Source organism: Myodes glareolus, chromosome 4 (genome assembly GCF_982192425.1).
Source record: "Myodes glareolus chromosome 4, mMyoGla1.1, whole genome shotgun sequence".
In the NCBI taxonomy this organism is placed as follows: domain Eukaryota; kingdom Metazoa; phylum Chordata; class Mammalia; order Rodentia; family Cricetidae; genus Myodes; species Myodes glareolus.
The window spans coordinates 57,940,429-57,964,697 of record NC_142029.1 but is presented as its reverse complement, the minus strand read 5'-3'; the positions used below and the strand labels follow the sequence as shown (position 1 = coordinate 57,964,697).

The 24,269-nt window shown below is 39.4% G+C and overlaps 1 protein-coding gene across 5 annotated transcripts in view; it reads right to left on the bottom strand.

The window, feature by feature from the left end:
• Positions 1 to 4,350: 4,350 nt before the first annotated feature.
• Positions 4,351 to 24,269, bottom strand: part of Cep70 (centrosomal protein 70) — a 56,182-nt gene continuing 36,263 nt past the window's right edge. For all 5 annotated transcript variants that reach the window (XM_085689604.2, XM_085689603.2, XM_048416840.3 and 2 more), the window contains 7 exons: positions 20,163 to 20,268; positions 13,291 to 13,461; positions 9,003 to 9,149; positions 8,736 to 8,904; positions 7,430 to 7,544; positions 6,244 to 6,323; positions 4,351 to 5,073 (listed from right to left, as the gene is read on the bottom strand). In XM_085689604.2, coding sequence (XP_085545730.2) covers positions 5,012 to 5,073; positions 6,244 to 6,323; positions 7,430 to 7,544; positions 8,736 to 8,904; positions 9,003 to 9,149; positions 13,291 to 13,461; positions 20,163 to 20,268 — 850 coding nt within the window. In that variant the 3' untranslated portion in view covers positions 4,351 to 5,011. The remainder of the gene's footprint in view (positions 5,074 to 6,243; positions 6,324 to 7,429; positions 7,545 to 8,735; positions 8,905 to 9,002; positions 9,150 to 13,290; positions 13,462 to 20,162; positions 20,269 to 24,269) is intronic.

Here is a 24,269-nt window from a genome sequence, read left to right as displayed (position 1 = left end):
AGATGTCTCTCCTGCTGATCTTCAGGATTTCCTGAGCCCCGTTTTTCAATTAACCCCAGGCCAGAGGTCCACTGGGAACTTCTATGCTGTTCTTCAGTCTGGCCATGGGGTCATCATAGCCTCCAAGTCCAACATAGTTCACAAGAGCTGTGGAAGAAAGTAAGGAGACCCTCCACTGCCAGCGTCCCTTCTCTTCCTTCCTCAGGATAATCTTAGGGTTGGGTGCCACACAGTACAGTACTTTGTTTGTCTCAAGTACTTTTTGTTCATTTTTTTTCAAGACAGGGTTTATCTGTAGCTTTGAAACTTGTCCTGGAACTAGCTCTTGTAGACCAGGCTGGCTTAGAACTCACAGAGATCTGTCTGCCCCTGCCCACCACCTGCCCCACCGAGTGCTGGGATTAAAGGCGTACACCACCATTGCCCGACTAGTATCGTCTCAAGTATTTTTTAAAAGAATTTTAAAACTTAAACCATTCAGTTGGTACTCACAGGAAGTTCCTGAACCACTCTCCCTCCTCTTTGACACTTAGAAACTGACGACACGAAGGAAGCAGAGGCTGGCTAGTGCAAATAGGGCCTGGGCCGAATAGCACATTCCTGTATGGTAAAGGGACTAGGAGTCTGTGTGTCTTTGTCTTACCATTAGCTTCTAAAGTAGATGATACATATTCCCCCTCCTTCTAAACTGCATGGATCTCACTGATTAACCCAGTTCAGGGAGTTTACCTCTTCACATCCACAAGAACAAGAACACATGCAGCCCTAATAGTGGAACTGTATAGAGTTCAGAGTAGATACTGAATTTTTTTTTCTATATACATAGAAACAATTGCTGCTGAGATCCAGCATTTTCAGTTTGAGCTATATATGCTAGATATATATTGCTTATGTGCATAAGGATATGTGCTGACAGTAGCATAGTTCACTATAGCCGAGACCTAGAAACCACCCAGATGCCAATCCTCAGCACAACAGAAAGGCGAATACTCTATAGCAATGAAAACACATGGCTTAGGCCTAACATACATGGGTGCACAGCACAATCATAACAGTGAACAAAAGGAACATTAAAAATAGTGTAGATACTATAATTCCATTTTATAAAAAGAGGCACATATATTGGTTCAGGCATGCTCATGAAAAATCCCCAGTTCTTTAAATTACTAAGGAAGTGACTGACATAAAAGTCAGGATGACAGTGACCTCCAGGAACCTAGGAGGTGTGGGACAGCCATCTCTGTGCTCTAGTTCTTGGTTGTTACATGGGTGTTAACTTTATAATCATTTAAATTATACTTGATATTTATAATTTATACAAATTTTAAAAGTTAGTACAATAAAATAATTAGTTGTTATTAAGATAAAACCGGGCTGTGAGATGGCTCAGTTGGTAAAGGCTGAGTTCAGTCCCCAGAACTCAGAACTGACAGAAAATTATCCTCTGACCTCCACATACATGTTGTGGCATATGTGTGTGCATGCACACATATATAATATAAACTAAAAATGAACAAAGCCAGGCAGGGCTGTACACACCTTGCAGATGCAGGTGGACCTCTATGAGTTCCTAGTCAGTGAGAGCTGCATAGTGAGTTCCAAAACAAAACTGTAATAATGATAATAGATGAAAACAAAAAAGAACAAAGTAACATTCAAGGCAGTGAACATGAATAGCAATAAAGAGAAATATTAAGAAATATATCAATTATAATTATATGTACTTAGAAAATGGGCTAAAGATACATAGGATAAAATTTGGCAAATTTATAGGATTTTAGTATCTCCTAGAAACTGACAAATCAAGCAGACAAAAATGGTAGGACGATAGGTCTCAATAACACAATAGCAAAATGTACCCATAATAGTGATTCTTTTTTGAAATTAAGTTTTTAAAATAGTATATGGAATATATTTAAATCATCTCACATCACTAAGTCTGAGCAAATTCTAAAGGCTCAATAGCAAAAGACCATATTCTGTTGCTGTGATAAAACACATGACCACAGTGACTTACAGAAGAAAGTTTATTTGGGCTTACAGTTCTAGCAGAATAGGAGTCCATCATGGTGGGGAAGCACAGCAGCCAGCACCAGTCATGGTGACAAGGAGCAATGTCAAGTTCACAACATAAAATGCAAGCACAAGCAAGAGAATGAACAGGAAGCAGAACAAGATCATAAATACCAGAGCCTGCTAGTGATGTACTTCCTCCAGTAAGACACCACTTCCCAACCTCCCCAAACAGTGACACCAACTGGGGATCAAGTATTCAAATAGCTAAGCCTGTGGCAGATGCTCTCGTTCAAATCACCGCAGCATTACAAACAAATATACACCAGAACTTACCAAATTTTACATTCCTTGTATAGTTTTTATGTTAATTATATATCAAAATTGTTTTCAAACAAATGTGTGTTTTGAATGCTTATATTTAGATAGTTCTATATATAAGCCAGAGGAAGAGACCTGGTCAGTCGTCCTCATCAACTTAGACCATGAAACCCAATATGGACAAGTTCAACAGAACCACCATGTATGGGCTGTTCATGCATGCTTCAGCACTGTCAGAGCATAAATTTCAAATTTCATATATAAACCAGGAACAACTGTAATACTTTACAGTTTTAAACAATTAAAATTGAATAAAGGTAGACATCATAACAAGGGCCTAAACTATTTGCACTAGTGTGACTGTCCTTAATGGCCCTGAGGCACCTTCAAAACCCTCCTGTCCTCTGGAAAAGGATTTAAAAACTTCCGTTTTAAACTAAGAGCTAACTATGAGTTTAAAACTAACCACTGAAATTTAGATTAATATAATTTTTTAAAATTTTTTATTATATAAATACAGGTGCCCATGGAAGCCTGAGGCAGGACGCACCAGATCCCCTTAAGGCTGGTGGTAGAGGCAATTGTGAGTCACATCCACAACATGGATGCTGGGCACCTGGGATCCTCTGCAAGAATAAGTACTTTTTATTTGTTTGTTTTCTGTTTTTCTGAGATGGTTTCTCTGTGTAATAGTTCTGGCTGTCCTAGAACTCACTATGTAGATCAGACTGGCCTCAAACTCAGAGAGATCCACCTGCCTCTGTTTCTCGAGTGTTGGGATTAAAGGTGTGTACCACCACTACCCAAGAATAAGCACTCTTAACTGCTGAGCCATCTCTCTAGCTGCTTATTATAATCTTTTAATTATATTTCTTCTTTTATTCTCAAATATTGTAAAGGACAGGTGTGGTGGCACATGCTTATAATATTAGCACTTGGGGGTAGTGGAAAGAGGTTCAGGAGTTCAAAGTTAGTCTTGGCTATAGCAGGTTCAAAGCCAACCTGGAATACAGGACAGCCCACCTCAAACACGGGCATACATACATATACACATTACACACATTGTCAAGACTTCCAACCTTTGGGCTAAAGAAATGACTCGGTGGTTAAGAGTGTATAGTGCCCTTGCAGAGAACCAGAGTTCAGTTCCTAGTACCTACATGGGCTGTTCACACCCGCCTGTAACTCCAGCTCAGGGGATCCAGCATTTTTGGACTCCAAGGGCACCTGCACTCAGCACATGATATATGCATGTGCACACGCACACACACACACACACACCTTTAAAATCTTTAAAAAGACTTCCAAACTTCATCACAGAAATTTCTTAAGAGTAATTTTGCCAATTCAAAATGAATAATCAAATGCTTTTTCTAATGAACACATCTAAACATTCTAGATTATAGGCTAGTTACAGTGGTTTCTCAACCTGTGAGAAATGACCCCTTTGGGGGTTTAACAACCTTTTCACAAGGTTTGCTTAAGACCATCAAAAAACACAGATAGTTACATTATGATTCATAACAGTAGCAAAATTCCCTTTGCAAAGTAGCAATAAAAATAATTTTATGGTTGGGGTTCCCACAACATGAGGAATGGTTTGAAAGGGTCACAGTATTTGGAAGATTGTGAAACACTGCGTTAGTATCTAAAAATTTAACTACAAGTTAAGAAAGCAAAGAATTTTAAAGTAAGAAAGAACCTGCCTGTTTTTTGGCACTCTCCATACTACCATGCTGTTTCCTAGAAACACTTTATGACAATAATTCATATCAACCAGTAGGAATGGCATCTTTAAAGAAGGACATGGGGTAGCCTAGAGTAGCTTGTGTTCATGGATGTCATGCAGAACACTGCCCCCCCCCTCATCATACTGAATACAGAGCATAGAGAATAAGCAGAAATCAGTAAGAACAGGACTCTGACATAAAATGCAGTAAGGAGGAATCAATGGCCAAAGAAATAACATGACTCATTATTTATGAGCAATACATGTCACCACTAGGAACACTTACATCTAGAAAGTCTTTACAAAAATTTTATTTGTGATTTTATTTCTTTAAAAAGTACATTACATAAATATTGCAAATAAAGACACTTTTTTTTCTGAAAAGTCTTCTACCTAATCATCTATTTCACTCATGATTAACTTCCTACCTTAATACAAAGACACTACCTTTCTGCTTTGAAAGGCATTTTAATAGAATATGCCCATTAGCCCTTGCCTGGAAGGCAGTGGCTTCCTTTTGTTTGGGCTTAGAAAGCAACTGACATTCTTTTTTCTCTGACCAAAAAGTTATTAAGCCTTGAACTTAAATGTAAGTATAATTTACAAATATCCTTTAAATGTAAGTATAATTTACAAATATCCTTGAGTCTCTTTTGCTATGCACAATCTCTACCTTAAAATAACCATTACATCTTAAAACACTGAATGAAGCATTACTTAGGAAGTAATTAAGGGATCTAAAGTTATTGTACTATTTTAATAACTTAGCAGCTACTTACTATTAAATAATCAAAAACTGAAACTTATATGGATTGAAAATGACCCAATGGCAAGAGGACGAATTCTGAAAGCTGATACATTTTAGAATCTTGTCTCAGGATCAGTCCTTTAAAATAGTTAAAATAGTTAAGAATACAATTTACACAGTAAAAATGATTTGATTTGTTTTCAGTATGAAAGTACTTTTAATTTCTTTACTGCAGGTACAATGGCATCCAAGTCATCAATTTCTGTAACAGAAAAAATACAAATTAAAAGGAGAGTAATTTTTCTAGTGAAAAGCTCATAAAAATAAAGTCTTCACAGACAAAATTCAAACCCTAGGGCAGCAATAGCAGTGAGTGCTCTCACACACACGGAGTCTTTTCCAAGATCAGCTAGCTGTAGGTGACCACTGCCTCACACAGGTGCCTCATAGAGTATCTGCAATTTTCCCTTTGACTATGGCATTGATTATAACATCCACAAAGCCTTGGTAACACATCCAGCTGGCTGCACTTATGATACCTTGGTACCTCTTAAATCTGTACAGCCAACATGGGTCCCAACATGCGTCCTAGCCAGACAACGCATCTCTTTTCTGGGTCTCCACTTAAGGATTTGGGAATTGATTTCTTCTTAAGGAACACAGCGTTCCTTCTTGATCCCTTTAGTCTCAGAGTGGAGTGCTCTCAGACCTTCTTTTGGGAGATTTGTTCAGTAAGAGGTGTGTGGCAACCCCAGAACAAAACTCAGGGACATGGCTGGTTCTGGTCTGCATTTTCAGACAAAGCAGTTCAGGTTCTTCAGAGGCTTCCTTCTGAGTTTGATTTTTCTTCTAAGGCATCAAATTTCAGTGAGCCTTAGCCAGAATTCACATTCTACAGCTCCTGCTCACTGAGAAAGCAAGTACTTACCCTTATCCTGACGCATCTCTAATAGTAGGGTCACAATGACAGAGCCAAGAGTCTCACAGAATATGCTATTTCTAATGAGAAGACCCCAAAACAAGATAGTCTCACAGGGCTGGAGAGATAGCTCAGCAGTTTAAAAATACCTGCTGCTCTTGTAAGAGGACCTGGGTTCAGTTCCATGAACTAACAAGACATAACTGTCTGTAACTCTAGTTCCAAGGGATCCGACCACCACCTCTGGCCTCCACAGGCTCTGCCCATACATACATACAGGCAAATGGTCATACACATAAATATTTAAAAAGAAAAGAGATAGTTACTATCTCTTTATAGCTGTCTTCTTCTCTTCTGAGAATTAATCCTAACCAATTCTTCTTAAAAGTAGTTACGGCTTTCTACACTTCCCACCAAACACCTAAAGTAACCAGGCGCTCAGTGTCTAAGGAACACCCTTCTCTCAAACCCACTGACATCTTAAGAGATTCAGCCACCATCAACAGGTCTTACCTAAGATTTCAAGAAGATCGTTAGTAAAAGCTTGAAATGCTGGAAAAAATTCCTCATGTTCTTCCAATTTGTTGATAATGCTATTTAAAAAATACACAGTTTACAAAAGCTTCCAACTTCGGGATTTTGAATTTGATCGTTAACAGGTAGTTGCAGGCAAAACACTTTCAGAGTGAGAAGAAACTAACTTGCTAAATTGAATATAAATGTGATGATCAATTACAGCAATCCTTTCCTTTTAAGATCTCAATTCACCCTAATACCATTCTCCTTTTATTTTTTTTAAAGCATCTTATTTAGAACATTTGCTAAAAACAGGCTTCTCTACCCAGTATGCTATTAAACATTAAGTACCAGTCGTCAGAAAAACAGTGGAAATGAGGGGAGAAACCAAAAGGGAAAAAAATTAAATATGAGAAGACTCCACTGCCAGGTTATATAAGGGTTCTTCCAGGAAAACTTGCAGAATATGTGGATGATGTGAGGGATTGGTGAGTGTGTGTTCCCATAGTTTGCTGAAAGTTGTTGAAGGCCTCACTGTCTGGGGGGGATTATTTTCTGGAGTGGGGGTTACTGGAGAGAGGACCAGAGTTACATGCCTCGTAAACACAAGCTCTACCACTGAGCTGCACATCTGCCTTAGCCCCATAATATATATATTAGGTTCTATATTAGTGGTGCCTAATCTTTTAAAAATCCTTAATATTTATCTTCTAAACAAAAAAGTAAGTGATTAGTAATGACTCAGTAGTTTGGTAGTGTCCTAGAAAGAGGTTAGGTTATAGTCCAATTCAGGAACTGATTATAAAGTCTTTAATTTCTCTCTCTGTAACTTCCCCTGGGAGTTTCTGCTAGAGTCTCCAGCTGCCCTATGCGAGTTTATAAGCCCCGACAATTTTTATCTTGAGTACATGTGACATTTTTTCCATCTCCAAGGGTGTATGACTCTTTAAGGTTATGAAGTTATTTTTGAAAAGCATGGTGACACACACCTCTGATCCCAGTACTCTGGAGGCAGAGACAAGCAGAGCTCTTTGCGTTTGAGGCCACCCTGGTCTACACAGAATTTCAGGACACCCAGATGCTATCTCAAAAGAAATGTCACTCCTGATAAGTAACTTATAAAGCTTTGGAAGTCTTTACTTCTCAGCACTTGAAGCATTTTGGATACATTTCTAACATATACCTTTGTAGGTCTTCAGGTCCTAAGACTTGCTTAATCTGCTCATTCACATCCTCATTAATTATCTTACACAATTTCCCAACTGTGCTGACTAGCACACACAATGAGGATGAACTGTCTGCAAAAGAGAAATGAAAACATAAAATATTAAAAAAAGAATTTCCAAAATCATTGCACTCATCTAATATTTCCTGCTTCAGTTACTAATTTTATTTTGGTGGATAAAAGGATTAATATTTATTTATATTAGCTTACACATTTGTGTGTCTGTGTAAGTATATGGGGGTGTGTACTTCAGAAAATGCAGAGGCCAGAAAAAAGTATTGGGTGTCCTCCTCTCTCACCCTTTGCCTATTTCTTAAAGACACACTACCTCCTTGAGCCTGGAGTTCACACTCTCTTAGCTAGGCTAGAAGCCAGTGGGCCTCAACAATTCCGTCCCCATTCTCCTCAGAGCAGGTCCAGCTTGGGATCAGAAGTCTGGACTCATGATTGCAGAGAATGTGTTCTTGACTACTGAGCCATTTTCCAACCCTGTCTGGGGGTGGCTGTTTTAAGTCAGAATCTTGAACTTTTAAAAAGATTTGCCAGGTGGTGGTGGCAGAAGGCAGGTGGATCTGAGTTCGAGGCCAGCCTGGTCTACAGAGCGAGTTCCAGGACAGCCAGGGTGGTTACACAGGGTGGTTGTTGAAAAACAAACAAAAAGATCTAAATGTGTGTATACATGTATGTATGTGTATACAAGTCCTTTTTACACACATGGAAACCAGAAAAGGGTGTTGGATTCCTTGTAGCTGGAGTGACTTGTTATAGGGGTGATGGGATGCAAACTCCAGTCCTTATAATTTCACAGCAAGTGCTCTTAACTGAAGGGCCATTTCTCCAGCCCCTGAACTTGAACTTCTAATCCTCCTGCCTCCATCTACTGAGTACAAGAATTCTCTATGTGCACCACCGTGACCTGATTATGCAGGATTGAGAATCAAACACAGAGTTCATGCATGCTAGGCAAGCCCTCTACCAACTAGGCTATATCCCTATCTCTGTTTTTCCTTTCTGTGGTTTTGTTGTTGTTTTGCTTTTTAATTAAAAGGACTTTTGTGGAGTGTGGTGGTACACATATAGAATCAGCAACTGGAACTCTTGGAAGGTGAAAGACAAAGATCAGGAGTTCAAGGTCAGCTTTGGCTACAGTGAGAGCAAGACAATACTGTTAAAGCAAAATAAAACAAAAACCCCCACACCTATTTTTTGTTTATGTATTAAGAATAGTTCTTAAATCAGTGCCCAAAATGACAAGGGTCATCACCTAGTTCTAAGAGCTCCTGGAGGTTTCTCACCACGTTGTTCATTTCTCCAAGCCTGGTATACACTTCATTCATCCGGGGATAGACTCCATTTAAAGACTGCACATCAAACAGCTTTTGGAAGTGAGAAACAATAGCTTGCAAAGTTTGAAAGTTTGGCATGTTGGGGCTCTATAAGAAGGTGAAAAGATAGTTCACAATTTGAAATAATATTAAAAATTTAATTAAAAAACTTTAAAATGGAAAGTTATGTAAGTATCAAGTTTTACCTCCTTCTTGTTTTCAACCTCTTCCAACATGGCATCTACCATAAACAACAGATCTTCTACTTTGACACCTTCATTTTCATCTGGTTTCTTTAAATTATGCCAAGGTACCACTGCTGCAGACAATATTTTTAAGGACTTATACAAATCCTTTACCACAAAAGAAATTACAAGCATTATTGGTTATAAAATAGTTTGTACTGTAACACTAAACAGTAATAAGGTGGTCTAAAAATACATAGCTATATAATCATCATCAGTATATTTTAATACCATTGCCAACTTAAAAGAAGTCTAGATGCTTTAAGCAATAATGCTATTTAAGTAGTTGTATTGTTTTTTAGATTGTTTTTTATCAGTGCTGGAGATAGCCTAGGCCTCCCTCACAAACACAAGGCAAATACTTTACCCCTGAGCCACATCCCTTTAAATATCTCTACAGCACCTTTGAGATAAAATGTACATATCAAAATACTCACCTTTACTAGCACAATTTGAGGGTTCTCATCTTTTCACTGTGGTACAAAATACCACCACTGTCTAATTTCAGAACCTATCCATCTTCCAAGAGCAAGTCCCACACCTAGGACTGGAGAGATCATTTGGCAGGAAGAACTCCTTTTGGTCTTCAGAAGACCCAGGTTCAGTTCCCAGTACCCACATGATGGTTCACAACCATCCATAACTCCAGTTTTAGAGGGTCTGACACACTCTTCTGATCTCCACGGGAATCAGACATGCATGTGGTGCACAAACACATATGCAGTCAAAATGTTTATACACATACAAATTTTAAAAATAAAAAAGAAATCCCACACCCACAAAGTCCTTTTCTATTCTCCTCCAGCCTCTATAACTACTAATCCACTACTTGCTGCTATGGATTTGCTTACACTTGGCATTTTATTTAAATGAAATCATACAAGTGACCATAATTCTTTTGAGAATCCCCTGCATTTATTATTGATGGAAATGAAAATTGTATAGCTATCGTGTAAAACGATAGAGGTTCCTAAAAAACTAAAGAAAACTGCCATATAACCTAACAATCTTACATCTGGATATGTATCCAAATAAAATGAAACTAAAAGATGCCAATGCTCATGTGTTTACTGAAGCACTACTCAGAATTGCCGAGATATGGGATAAATTTAGGCAACTAACGATAGATGAATGGCTAAAAAGAAATAGTGTGTATGTGTGATACAAACATGCACATGTATATGATGACATCAGCCATAAAAAGTATGATATCTGTCATTTACTGCAACATGGACAGAACTGGAAGACATTACGTTAGGTGAAATAAAACAGACACAACACCACAAATTCTGACTTATAGGTAAAAGTTTCAAAGGTTAGACACATAGTGGTTCCCAAGCCTGAGAAGAGTCTGAGTAAGAAGAAGTGGAGACAGGATGGTTAGCAGTCAGGGTGAGCTGGATAAGAGAAATAATCTGGGATGTTCTATACCACAGTAGGGTAAGTAAAGCATGCATGGCTGAGAATTGTTGATGTTCTTAACAGTGGTCCTATCCTCACACGTGTATAATTATATGTTCATTGAAAATAAAACATATAATAAGGCCAGGCTTAGTGGCACATGCCTTTAATCTCAGCATTAGGAGACAGAAGCAAGTGGACCTCTGTGAATTTAAGGTCAGCGTGATCTACAAGGTACATTCCAGGACAGCCAGACTTGTATAATGAGGCCTGTCTCAAAAATAAATAGGCAAACATGTAGTAATAGTATGTATTGCTACATTTCTCTTTTCCATTCATCTCTCAAACCCATCATTCTCTTTTAAGTCAGGAATCAGACCTAAGGAAAAATATTAACTGGGAAGATGTCTGCCCAAAACTAGAAAGTTCTACATTATAAAAAACTCCCCATATGAGACACCAAAGGGATTCATGTACTCTCTAAGCTGGATTCTGAATCTGTTATTATAAATAATAGAAGCATTCCTAAAGGCCATGAGCTACTTCAATGGCCGAAGAAGCTAATTCTAGTCAATGGCCTCAGGTGTCCTTACAATAATTTTTTTTTCAAGACAGGGTTTCTCTGTAGCTTTGGAGCCTGTCCTGGAACTAGCTCTTGTAGACCAGGCTGGCCTCAGACTCAAAGAGATCCGCCTGCCTCTGCCTCCCGAGAGCTGGGATTAAAGGTGTGCTCCACCACGGCCTGGCCATCCTTACAACATTCTAAGTATAAAGCTAATTTCTTGCCTCCTATTCAGAAAACAACACAGTGACAAGAACTCTGCGCTCTTGTAAGCCTTTCCTGGATGCTGTGACCAGAGTGACCTCTCCTACCAGACCCTGGAGGACAAGTCACACATCGCATTCCCTTCACCGCAGGTGTCCATCTTTACTGCACTCAGTTTCTCCTAGCAATATATGGCATAGTTATTTAAAATGTCATATTTTAGCATTATTTCATCTCCCCAAGTGGTCTGAATTTTATGTTCACATTTTGCAACACATTCCCTGTTATCTGACATGTAGAAAAACAACTGTGCCTATTAATTTGATTCTTGCCTTTGTCACCTTTCTCATCTAGTCTTTCCCTTCTGCTGGAAAGATGAGGGCTATTTCCAGTCTAACTCTCCTGACAAGGAGAACAGCAGTTAGCACTGCTACCTCCTACAGAGTTCTCTGCCAAGCAGTGAGCGGGAAATGACAGATTCTACAAATCAATCTCTATTTCAGCCTTTTCTTTGAAACAAACTAGAGAAACCGAGGCATATAAAATTATTAACCCAGCACTGTCATTCAATCAAAAATGTTTATATATTATGTAGCTTTGTCCAAGTTCTAAAGAAAAAAAAGGAAATAAAATTTAGGCTGACTGCCAAGATTCTTTCATGAGTTTTATACAGATAAGATTTTATAAATTAAAAAACAAACAACAACAAAACCATCAAGCTTGGTGATGGTGGTGCACACCTTTAATCCCAGCACTTGGAAGGTAGAGGCAGGTGAATCTCTGTGAGTTTCAGGACACCCAAGACTGCGTAATAGAGATCTTGTCTCAAAAGAAACAAAAACGAAAACAAAAACACCAGGCAGTGATGGCACATGCCTTTAATCCCAGCTCTTGGGAGACAGAGGCAGGCGGATCTCTGTGAGTTCGAGGCCAGCCTGATCTACAAAGTGAGTTCCAGGACAGTCATGGTGGTTATACAAAGAAATCCTGTCTCAAGAAACTAATATATATATATATATATGTGTGTGTGTGTGTGTGTGTGTGTGTGTGTGTGTAAAATAAATTTTTTTTTTAAAAAAGACCAAAGCAAAGCAAATAAAAAGCACCTCCAGTTGTCTGGGACTATAGTTATTCTGAATAATTTGGATATTAATTGAGTACCCATGTACATGAAGATCTTTGAGGCATATAAGAACAAATAAAACTTTTTGTTCCTAAGAAGTCACTTGCTCTTTACAAGGTTCTTCAGATATTAGAACAAATGCTGACAAACACTGTCACCAAATCATATCTTCACTAACTATAGCAGAATTCTGTATGATATTAGTTACTGAAAAAAATCTAAAGTTCAAAAGGCACAGAAATGCAATACTGTTAACTTTATAGCAAATCACTTCTCAATAAACCAATCAAGAAAAATGTAATGAACTCAAGTTACACAATAAAGAATATCTATAAATCAAATGAAAGTACAGTTCATTTCCCAGTTGCTTGCTGACTATCACCTTCTCTAGCAATCAGACAAACAGAAATAAACTCAGTTCTGAGAAGAAAAATAAAATGTGAAGACAGAACAAGCAGTCCCAACTAAGAAGAAACTAAGGCTACAACACAGCATTTAAGCATGTGCCAAGGTCAGGACATGCTCAGCAAGACATCAGCAGGAGGGAGAGGGCAGAATAGGGAAAAGCTTAGACTACAAAGATGGGTCCACTACCGATTCTCAGTGAGGTAAAGTCTACACATTTGCTATGGTAGAACTTTTGAGGAGGAAAGCTTAACAATAGCAACAAATTTACAGGATTGGAAATATGAAGGCTGGGCATGGTGGCACATGCCTTTAATTGCAGCACTCAGGAGGCAGAAGCAGGTGGATATCTATGAGTTCAAATCCAGCCTCTCTATAGAGAGAGTTCCAATCCAGCCGGGACTACACAGTTAGACTCGGTCTCAAAAACAAAATGGAACAAAATATGTAAGCAGTAATATTCCAATTTTAGAAAAGTATCATTAGCTTTATAGTTAAAGAACAAGAAAAGTCAACAGATTTTCAAAACGTGTGAAGAATATTCAACTGCTTACCTTTAAGGATGTCAGTTCATCTGCCCACATTTCTATTATAGGAACGAGATGTTCAAATCCACAATCTTGAACAATATCTTTATTGAATTTTTGGGCTCCTCCCTTGCTCTGTTTATAAATAATCACCGGAGCTCGAGGATTATGAATAATTGAATTGATGCTGTTCAGCACCTGTAACCATGGATAGTATCTATGGTTAAAATGTCTGAATCTGACACCATGAGGTAGGGAAAGGATGCATCAGGTGCCAACATGACATCATTTCCAGATGTTTCTAAAATATTGGGGTAATGCGGTCTCATTAGCATAGATGTACAAATTCTAAGGAAAACTGAATAAATTTTTAATAATTTAGGTTTGAAAGCAGTTACCATCTACTATAATCCACACAAAATAATAACCATCTAGACATCCTTATCTAAGTCTCAATGACTCCTACTTCTGTCTCCTCATAGTTGAGCTAAGTATGGTATTAAGGGGAGCTTTCTACTTATTTCACAATTTCAGTTGGAATATTAAATAAAGAGAGTTACTCATTAAGCCCCATTCTACAGAGGAGTCCTGGCCAGCCAGTCCAACAGTTCTTATATTTTTGGTTGTGAGCTATCACTCCAGCCCCAATAATTCTTAACAAACACTGTAAACACTGAGACCGGACTCTGAGAGTGTCTGCACAGGGTTTCTAGAGCGAGGCAGAAACACTGCTGTTCTCGTCTGCCCAGAGGTAGCCATAGCAAACAGGTGCTCTCAGAACCCAACTTCTGAGGCTCTGTGTTTTGACATTTCGCTTCTATTATAAATTCATGTATTACTATCAAATAATTGAAAAAAATTGCTGGGCAGTGGTAGAGAACACCTTTAATCCCTGCACTTGGGAGGTAAAGACAGGCAGGTCTCTGAGTTTGAGGCCACCCTTGTCTTCAGAACAAGTTCCAGGACAGGCTCCAAAAGGCTACAGAGAAACCCTGTCTCAAACAAAACAAAACAAAACAAAACAAAAACAAAACAAAAACAAAACAAAAACAAAACAAAAAGAAAAAAATCACATTCTTCTCCAAGTTATGAATCAAAGAGATAGTCCTCTTCCCTATCTAAAGGTCAGGAAGGTAGTGGGTGACCTGAAAGATGCAAGGAGTTGATGCTCAGAAGACCACAGGGCACTTTCATGCCCTTCACACCATGTTTAGATATATGCATGCACACTTTCAGGCTGTATATAAAAATGAGTGCAGCCATTTCTTGTCCTTGCTTTGTTGTATGTTTGCATCATGACTTGCAGTTTCTCCCATCAAAATGTAGAGACTTTTTACCCTTTAAATCTGGGCTAGTCTTGGGTCTTGCTTATATCCACAGAATTTACTAAAATGAATGTCTTGCCAGTTTGGGTCTTTTAAAAAAAAATTCTTTTTTTTTTTTTTTCAAGACAGGGTCTTTCTGTATAACGGCTCTGGGTGGCCTCGAACTCAAAGAGATTCGCCACCTGCCTATTTCTCTTGAGTGTGCACTACGACGCCCAGCCAAAGGGGGAAAAATTCTTAAGTAGTCTAGATCACTGTTTATACTCTGCTGCCGCCACATGGCCAAGTACAGGCAGAGCTACTCAGGCCCATTCATCCCCATCACAGAGACAGAAATTCACTCAACTGCCACAAGAAGAGTTCTAATGACTCACCATCAACATATGGCCAATATTAGCACACCTATCTACTGTCCAAGCATGATACTATTAAAGGGTATCACTAGATTTTAGAAGATGTCTGCCACATAGCAAAGATGAACTGAGCCATATGTGAACATCACAATGGAGAAGAAAGGGGCAGCAAGAGAAACCTGCCCCTCTATCTTGTGACAGAGTAAGAATAGACTCAGGGCAACTAGGAACATTGAGAGGGAGATAAGCTTTACTCTCATGAAAATTAAAAAAACAACCGTCTATGGCTGGAGGACCATGGCAGTACAGCTCCTAAGGGTACTTCCTCATAAAAAGTCAGTAGTAAAATGCACTACCCACAAAATAAATGCTGTGTTGTTAAACGTCCCAGCTTAAGAGAAAGGAGAAAACTAAACACACACATGAACGCACGCACAGTCACACACTCCATGAAAGAAAAACAGAGGCTCTATTTGGACGTCAGCCCCACCAAGGGCACTAGCACTGAAATATGGCTATACCAGAAAGAAAGACACCATCCTCATTCTCTCCTCACCCACCGTCTACCCTTCACTGCCACTCCAGAAAAGTCAAACTTAGCAGGGGACCAGAAGAAACAATGGAGCAAAGACAACACATCCCTTGGCCAGGCTGTAGAACAGATCAGGTCTGAGCTAGAATACTTTTTGGCTGAGGTTTGAATAGATTGTTTTAAATTACCCTTCTTTTCATTATAAAACATTTAAAATAAGCCAGGCATGGTGGCACATCCCTTTAATCATAGTACTCTACAGACAGAGGCAAGAGGATCTTTGGGGGTCCAAGTCTAGCTTGGCTAGCAAGTTCCAAACCAGTCAGGACTATACAATGAGATCTTACCTCAAAATAAAATTAAACAATCACCAACATCTTAAACAGACAAAAACTTCAGTGTGTGTGTGTGTTAAACAGTGTTTTAGGCTTTGCCAAAGAAACACCACCAACAGGAAATGTATTTGTGTGTATATATAGTGGGCCTTGTGTAATCACGCGGAGACTCAAATACAACACACACACACACAAGAGAGAGATCACCATATTTAAAAAAGTTAACATAAGGAACCGGATCATGCATTTAATGGAACCCCATGACTAGCAATTTGAGAGGAGACCCAGAATAGTAGTCCCAAAGCCCTAGAAATCTGATATTTTGGTTCAAATCTAAAGATAGGAGAACTAACCAAAACCAAACAAAAAACCATGTTGAAAGCATGCATAGAATTTCCCTCTGACCTTTTTGTTTTGTAAGTGATTAGATGACATCTACCTACCATAGGAGGACAATCTATTTGTCTACCAATTCACTCACAGGCATACTGTTTAACCAAGTAGCTGGGCAATGGATAGCCCAGCCAAGCTGACATAAAATTAACCACCACAAGCACATAATCACTACCTAGATACAGAAACTGTTAACACTTTCCTAGCAGGGCTCACTCTTTCTGCAGATTCTGAACCAATGGAAGGAAATGCAGCTATCAACCTTATTTACCCTCAAATAGTAAAGCATGCATCCCTTAAAGCTGGTATAGTCTACACAATCTAGTGCCACTATCACACTAAAGAAAACTGACAATATCACTGATATTTGAAGTAAAGCTTAATATCTTAATATATATACTATTTGACTCTCTCTAGATGTGAGTACTCCATTAGTCATCACCCAAATTCAGGTAAGATAGATCATTCTCTCAGCCTTGGTTATTTTATCCCTTATTTTATCTCTTCAAATAACTTTAGAGCCTTTTAGAAAGTGTTTTAATGAGGCTCCAGGTTCTGTAAGATGCCCTGTGTTTAGGTACTGCCTGCCCTCCTGTCTCCACCCTTTCATAAGCAAATGTACCCTTTATGGTATTTGAGAAAAAAAATACATAATAAAAGTCATTTCCCACTTATTAACATCAAGTCTACCGTATTTAAGAAATAATCATCAAGTATGAAGACGAGGGCTAATGAAATTTCAGGCTTACCAGCAAGCTGAGTTCCATCCCAGGACCCACATGGCCCACCCACAAGCTGTTCACTAACCTCCACATGTACACCTGGCTCCCATGCATGCATGAATGCACATGTGTACAACACACACACACACATGCACATACATAAGTAGAATATGAAGATGAGATCAGCATTTTGATCTTGAATTTCTGTCCTGTGCACACTTCAAGCTGCAATTAACGGATCTCCTGGTAATATGACTTCAGAAGTTATTTAGAAGACTTTTAGTTTTCATGAAAACATATGGTCAATATTTCATTTCAACTATATATAAACTCATTATTTTAATGAAAGAATTAATTCCCCTATCAGAATTTTTACTGATGGCAATTTATAGTCTCCTGTATGAATTAACTGACTTTTTGATGATTGGCAGTAAAAGATATAGCAACAATGGGGAAACCATAAAGTGACTAACTCCTACAGAGTAAGAATTTTTAAAAGAGGAGCAGTAATTCCCTATCATCCATTCAGAGAGTTCACAGACACTGATAGACTCCCTGTGTTGCTGCTGTCTAAAGCATTCCAAAGGTAATCAGAGAAAAGGAAATTTAAGTTAATTAATTAATTCATCTAGGAAATTTTTTAAAGGACAAAAAAAGGGGAGGGTAGTGCAGGCCTTTAATCCCAGCACTCGGGAGGCACAGGTAGGTGATCAGCCTGGTCTACATAGTGAGATCTTGTCTCAAAAACAAAAACAACACAAAATAAACATTAAAAAGGACAAAGAAACATCTGTCAATCTAGCAAATGTCAGAAAAAGAAAGAAAACCAAAGAGTAGAGCAGGAAACCAAGTACATGAAAAGCAGTAGGACGCCAAGAGGAAGGGTGAGATGAGAGCTGGTGTCTGCACTCACAGGCTCTCACACTGAGCCCGAGAGAGCAAATGAAAGAACCCCAGTTACACACTTCTGGAAAGAAAAATAAAACTCTCACAGAGTTGCCTGGAACTTATTCACGACAACAATGAAAGTCAATAAATATCTAGAAAATAAACCTGAGAAGACAGACACCTGAACTAAATTTCAAATATATAGAACTTTATGGGGAGCTATAAAAGACCCCCCCTTAAAATTAGAGATATGTTTCTGAATGGGATGATTTAAAATTGTAAATTCTCATTTCTCCAAATATTAATAAAATCGATCATATTTCAATTCATCCTAGTGGGATTTTATTTTAATAAATGTTCACCCAGAAGAGCAAATGTGCTCAAATATATCTAAGCAAAGAATTTTAAATTTATTCAAATGGTGTAAAAACCTACTAGAAAGTGCAGAAGAGCTTGGAATAGTAAAGGAATGGGATAGACTGCAGAATCTAGAAAGGAATGTATGCATAAACATAAAATGGTAAATGACAAAAATCAGCAAATTAGAAAGAAAAGTTGTCTGGGACTGCAAATGACTGCAAAAGACAAGGCCAGGTGGGAACTGTAGCTGGTCAAAGGGCGCGTGCTCATACCTGACAAGGGAACATGTAATGCTGCTCTGATAACTGACATGAGGAATTAAAGGACTTTAAAAATACACTCTCTTAGTATTTAAAATGTTAGCAATGAAATTAAAGCCTATGGCCAAGTATAGGGGTGCACACCTTTAATCCCAGCATTTGGAAGACCGAGGCAGATGGATCTCTGTGAATTTGAGGCTAGCCTGGTTTACATTAGAAAGTTTCAGGACAGCCCAGAACTTCAGAGAGAGAGAGAGAGAGAGAGAGAGAGAGAGAGAGAGAGAGAGAGAGATTGTCTCAAACAGACAAAAACTTACAGGGAAGCAAAAACTGTTTAAGTGAAAGTCTACTTCATTCAATAAACAGACTCAATTGCTTATCTGTTCAATAAACAGTCTATAAAACCAGTAAGGTTTTTTTTTTTACATCACATAGATAATTTAAACCAAATAAAAGCTATGCAAAGATTTGAAGATTTAGTTACATAATAATACCAGCATCAACAAATGGAACAATAAAAGGGCAAACAGCAGGTGGGCAGTTGTGGCACAAGCTGGATGGTGGTGAAGCACGCCTTTAGTCCCAGCACTGGGAGGCAGAGGCAGGGAGACCTCTGTCAATTCGAGGCCAGCCTGGTCTATAAGAGCTGGTTCCAGGACTGGCTCCAAAGCAACACAGAGAAACCCTGTCTCAAAAAAAAAAAAAAATCCTAAAACAACAAAAAGAAGGGCAAATGGTTTACATTGGTAAAGAATAAAAAAATTTTAATATTGTTATAGTGTTTATACTGTACTATTATAGTTATTATAATAGTAGTTATTACAGAGAGGATGTGGGTGGGCTATAGGAAAATACTCTGTGTCTTAGTCTTCTGTTGTTGTGATGAAATACCTTGAGAAGAGCAACTTATGAGAGAGAAAGGGTTTCATTTTGGCTCACAGTTTCAGAGGCACACAGTCCATGGAAAGACATGGCAGCAGGCAGGAAAGGCATGGTGGCAAGAGCTGGAGACAGGCAGGTGACACTGCATCTACACTCAGCAAGTAAAGAGTGAACAAGACATGGGGCCAAGCTATTAAGCCTCAAGGCCTGATCCCAGTGACACCAACAAGGCTCCACCTCTTAAAGGTTTCAAAACCTTTCTAACTGGCTAAAGAGCACATATTCAAACACACATTCAAGCGACAACACAATTCCATTCTATAAGGGATTTTACAGATTTAGGCAACTGTTGGAGACTGCAGACCCTCAGACCCTGAACTTTTTATGACCCCTTGCCTGCTGGAGTAAACAACTTGCTTTCCTATGCTTGCAGCTGCTCTGGCATGAGACCCTCACGAGTTCCTGATGGCAGGGGAGTGGTTTCTGGTGGGCTTGCAGCAGAAAAATCTTGAGAGCTAGGGCGTGGCCATATATGACTCTTTCTCAAGGAGAGCCCTATTTATATACTCTGGAACACAATAAAGAGGGCATTTTTGGTTCAAGGATGACCCCCCCCCCTCTCTCTCTCTGTGTGTGTGTGCTTCAATCTCCAGTCCCTTGCCTGACTCGCAAACCGTCCCATAGTGTACAGGTAGGTGCTACAGGCATCCATGAGTATCAAGGAAGCAGATCCCTAAAGATACCAAGAGCTGTCTGTACAAACATTCCTTACCAAGTGATAGCAAACTGTACTGCAATTAAAATCAAGGATCATCATAAACAGCAGTCTTTCCACCAGCTGTTCAGTACCTGGAAGTACCTCTGGTCAATCAGAGCCTGCTGATGGCTGTCTTTGCCGGGCTCGTCTCTCTTCTCCGGGTCATCAGTCTTGTTTTGACCAATAAGCTCTCGTAATCTAAAGGAGGAAAAAAAAGTCAAGATAATAGTAAAAAAAAAAAAAAAAACTTTCTTAGATAGCAGATTAAAATAATTAAGCAATGATCCAGCTAGTCTTTCTAAACCTAATGTCTTTTTACTTACAGGTATATTTACACACATGTGCAAATATTAAATATGCATGTATGCAAAATATAAGCCATTCTGTCTCTGGAAAAGTTCCTTCCAATACATCACAAGTTAGAAGTAATGTCTAAAAACATGAGGGCTCTCCGGACCGGAGGCATCCCTCTGGGCACAGGAGAGTAAGAAGAGAGATGTCTCTCAGAGGAATGCTCCATTTTGCTATTGCTGTCAGATGGATTTGATGCTATCCAAGATCATATCAAATTCTCCCTGCTGTGTTTCCTAAAATATATGGGTATGATTGACCCTCAGAGTCTTAAGGAAAAGGTTCTTTTTCTCCTGTCCAGGCCTGGCTAGAATACTCACTAAGAGACTGGGAATCCTGCCCTCCAGAAGCAGTTTAAACTGCAAATCATTACCCCACTCAATCTGCTTTGCAAGCAAAAGGGAAAATAGATTGAGATCCCATATGTTCAATTGTACTTTTTTATTTGAAGAATCACCCTGAATTGGTCCAGTTGTGTAAACTATACTTTGGCTATGATGTGCTCTAGTTCAAAAAGGAGCTAGAGGGCAAGGAACCTCCAACAAAGTATCCAAATCCCCAAATTCATGAACTGCCCAACACGATTGTTTCCATCCCTTCAAATCTCCTGGCTGCTCATCCCAATCTGCAGCCTGTCAGAAAGAGCAGACCCCTCCCCAGTGGGGAAATGCTGTCCCCCAGGTGGCCAGCCACAGTACACAGTACATCTTTCTTCCACAAGAGATGTTTTCAATTAGGCGGATCTCCAGAAGGGACTCTGGGACAACCTATGTGCAGGGCTCCCTTTCTGTCTGAACTAACAGAGACCTAGGAGCTTTATTGACGGCCCAGTTCAGCCTGTCCGCAGCTTTGAAGAATAAGCCAACTTTATGATTCTGCATGCTGTTGCTAGAACAAACTCCACCACTTCTAGAGCTGAGTGGGACATTCCGACTTTCACACCTCCAGGGAAAGAACAATACCCCCCCCCCCCCAACTTTCCCACTGGTAATGATGCAGCTCTAATCCAATCCTAAATTCAATCCAGAGGATCAGAGGAATGAATGGATTTAAGGGTACTACTTATTTACTGCAGCCTAGGTCTCAAAGTCAGCAACTAAGCCCTTAAACTATGCCCAACTGACTACATTAAGTAAGAAGGACAGGAGACTCACATGATGCTCTTCCAAAGATTTCAAGAGGCCATAAAATATATACTAATATAGAACCAGGGTCATGGGCAGAGATCATCCAAATGATAAGTGCCTGACTTGATTAGCCATATATATATATATATAACTCCAAAAATTGGTGATTGAACCAGGCAAGTCATTGGATAATTTGATATAAACTACTACACTGATTTTTTTTTTATAACTAGGACCAAGAGGAGAGAAAAGGATAGACATCATTGGAAACTGTTGTTAGTTAGCTAGGCAGCTGAATCCTCAAGAAACATAATTAGGATTGTTAGGAATGCATTTCTTATGCAGGCAGGAAGGCTATTTCAGGTGAGAATGCTCTCAGAGACAAATACCTCCCCCAGGACCCTGCCCTCTTTGTAATGATGATCACTAGAAGATTATATGCTCTCCCATCAATGAGGAGCAATCCAGCTTGAGGAGTCCTGAGAAGTCTTTACAATGGAGGAAAGTCAAATCAATTTCCTCACCAACACAGAAACCCAATTCTTAGTCCTCCTATTCTCCCCTGTCTCTGAACCCCCCCACAAAAGGCTATCATTTGGGGCTTACCAAGCCAGCACCTTAAGCATTATTTACCCAGCCTCTTGCTTGTTAATGGTGAGATCTCTATTTCTGTCACTTCTTTTCGACAATCCCCCAAACTCCTGCTACTCTTTGGAAAAGAGATCTCCTGGCCAAACAAAAAGTAAAACTTCTTCCCCTGAGACTATAGTATTGTCTGATGCTAATAGAATCCAAATTGTTCAAACAACATGGGCAAATGGGGAATTAATAGGGAAGGCGAGGACCATCATCCCTATGGTCATTCATTTTAAAGATCCTTTCCATTTTTCACATCAGACACAATATCCTTTAACACTAGAAGTTAGGGATGGTCTCATTACTATAATTAAAATATCAAATAAACAGGGATCATTAATTCAATGATCAAATCCATATAACACCCCTATCTTTAATGTAAGAAAGGGAATCCAACAAGTGGAGATCTTGGACTCACCAATGGGGCAGTTGCTCCTCTTTACTCAGTAATTCCTGATCCCTGTACTAGGCTAATTCAGATTCCTCCAGCACCACTCACAATTCCGTATTAGTGAAGATGCTTTATTTGCATTCCCATGCATACCAGCAGCCGACCTCCCTCTGCCTTTGAGGACCCTACTCTGAGGGCTGGAAAGGCCGCATGAAAGGTTTCAGGATGCCCCACACCTTTTTGGGCCAGCCCTCTTCTAAGACTTAATGGAATAGGCCCATACTGGAGCACACTATTCCAATATATAGATGATGATCGTTACAGGTTCTCCAAGGAGATTATCTCTTGGGCTTCAGAACCTCTCTTTAACCTTCTTGCTGAAAGGTGACATGAGATAAACGCACAAGTATATTAGAAAGAGTAGCTTATCCTGGTCATATCCTAGCAGGGGCAACCTAAGTCCTAGGGCTAGAGCAAATCTGACCTATCCTGGCCTTCCCATTCCCCAAGACTCTAAAATAATTGAAGGCCTTCCTAGAAGTCACAGGATATTATATGATTTGGATCCCAAGATATGGTGAATTGGCCATGTCCCTCTTTCAAAGAGTTTCAAGAAAACTCAAAGCCAGGGCTACACTCAGACTGAATGGACCTCTGAATCCAGTGGGTTTTTCCAAAGAAAAGAGGCCTTAACTGGAGCACCAGCTCTCAGACTGTTCACCTGACCAGACTTGTACCTCTATGCGATAAAAACAGACCGCATTAGGGGGCAGTAACACAGGGCATACAATAGCTACTGGCTTTGATACCCTTACTCAGAGTGACTGTCCCAAAACTTGATGCTAAGCTTGTTGAATTGATAGCTCTTGCCAAAGCATTAAATTAACACAAAGAAAAGAGTTAGTATGTATACAGACTCCAAGAACTTTTCTATTCTTCATGTCCACATAGCAATATGGAAAGAAAGGAGGACTACCAAAGACAGAAGAAAACCCCATCAGACATTCTCAAGAGAGAGCCTTATGCTTGCTTCCTGGTGCAATTCTCTTGCCTTCCCTAGCACCTGTCTATAAACTACTCTCCTAGGCATCAAATAGGAGAGGACCGTATAGCTAAAGGGAAGCGGGGGGGGGGGGGCAGATTCAGAAGCCGAGAGCTACACTGAGTCCTGGGGAAAGCCCTGTTCTTTGGAGGAAGCCCTGCTAGCTCCTAGAAGATGCAAATATTTCATGGAGGAAATAGCCTTTGCTGCCATTTTGACTAAAGATGATGGCACTCCTACTGACCAGTTGCTATAACCAAAATCTCTTGGACAGAGAGTTTGAAAATCCCTTCAGCAGATGTTATCACTTAGGAAGGAAAACACTCTACTAGCCAGAAGGCTTTTAGGCCAAGGTCTCTAGAAGGTAATCCAATAGGTGGCACAAGGATGTGAAATATGCCAAAAGATGAACCCTTCAAACAGGCACCTTCAGTCCCCAGGGACCCAAAGCCAAGGACTCCATCTAGGAGAGAACTGGTAATTTTACTTCAGTGAAATGTAAGGAGGACCTAATTCTAAGTCCCTTTAGTTTTAGTGAATGCCTTCATAGGCTGGATAAGCTTTTCCATGCCAAACACAAAGGACACCAGACATGGTTAAGATTTTACTTATAGAAATAATCCTTGATTTGGGCCTTCTGAATGCCTCCAAA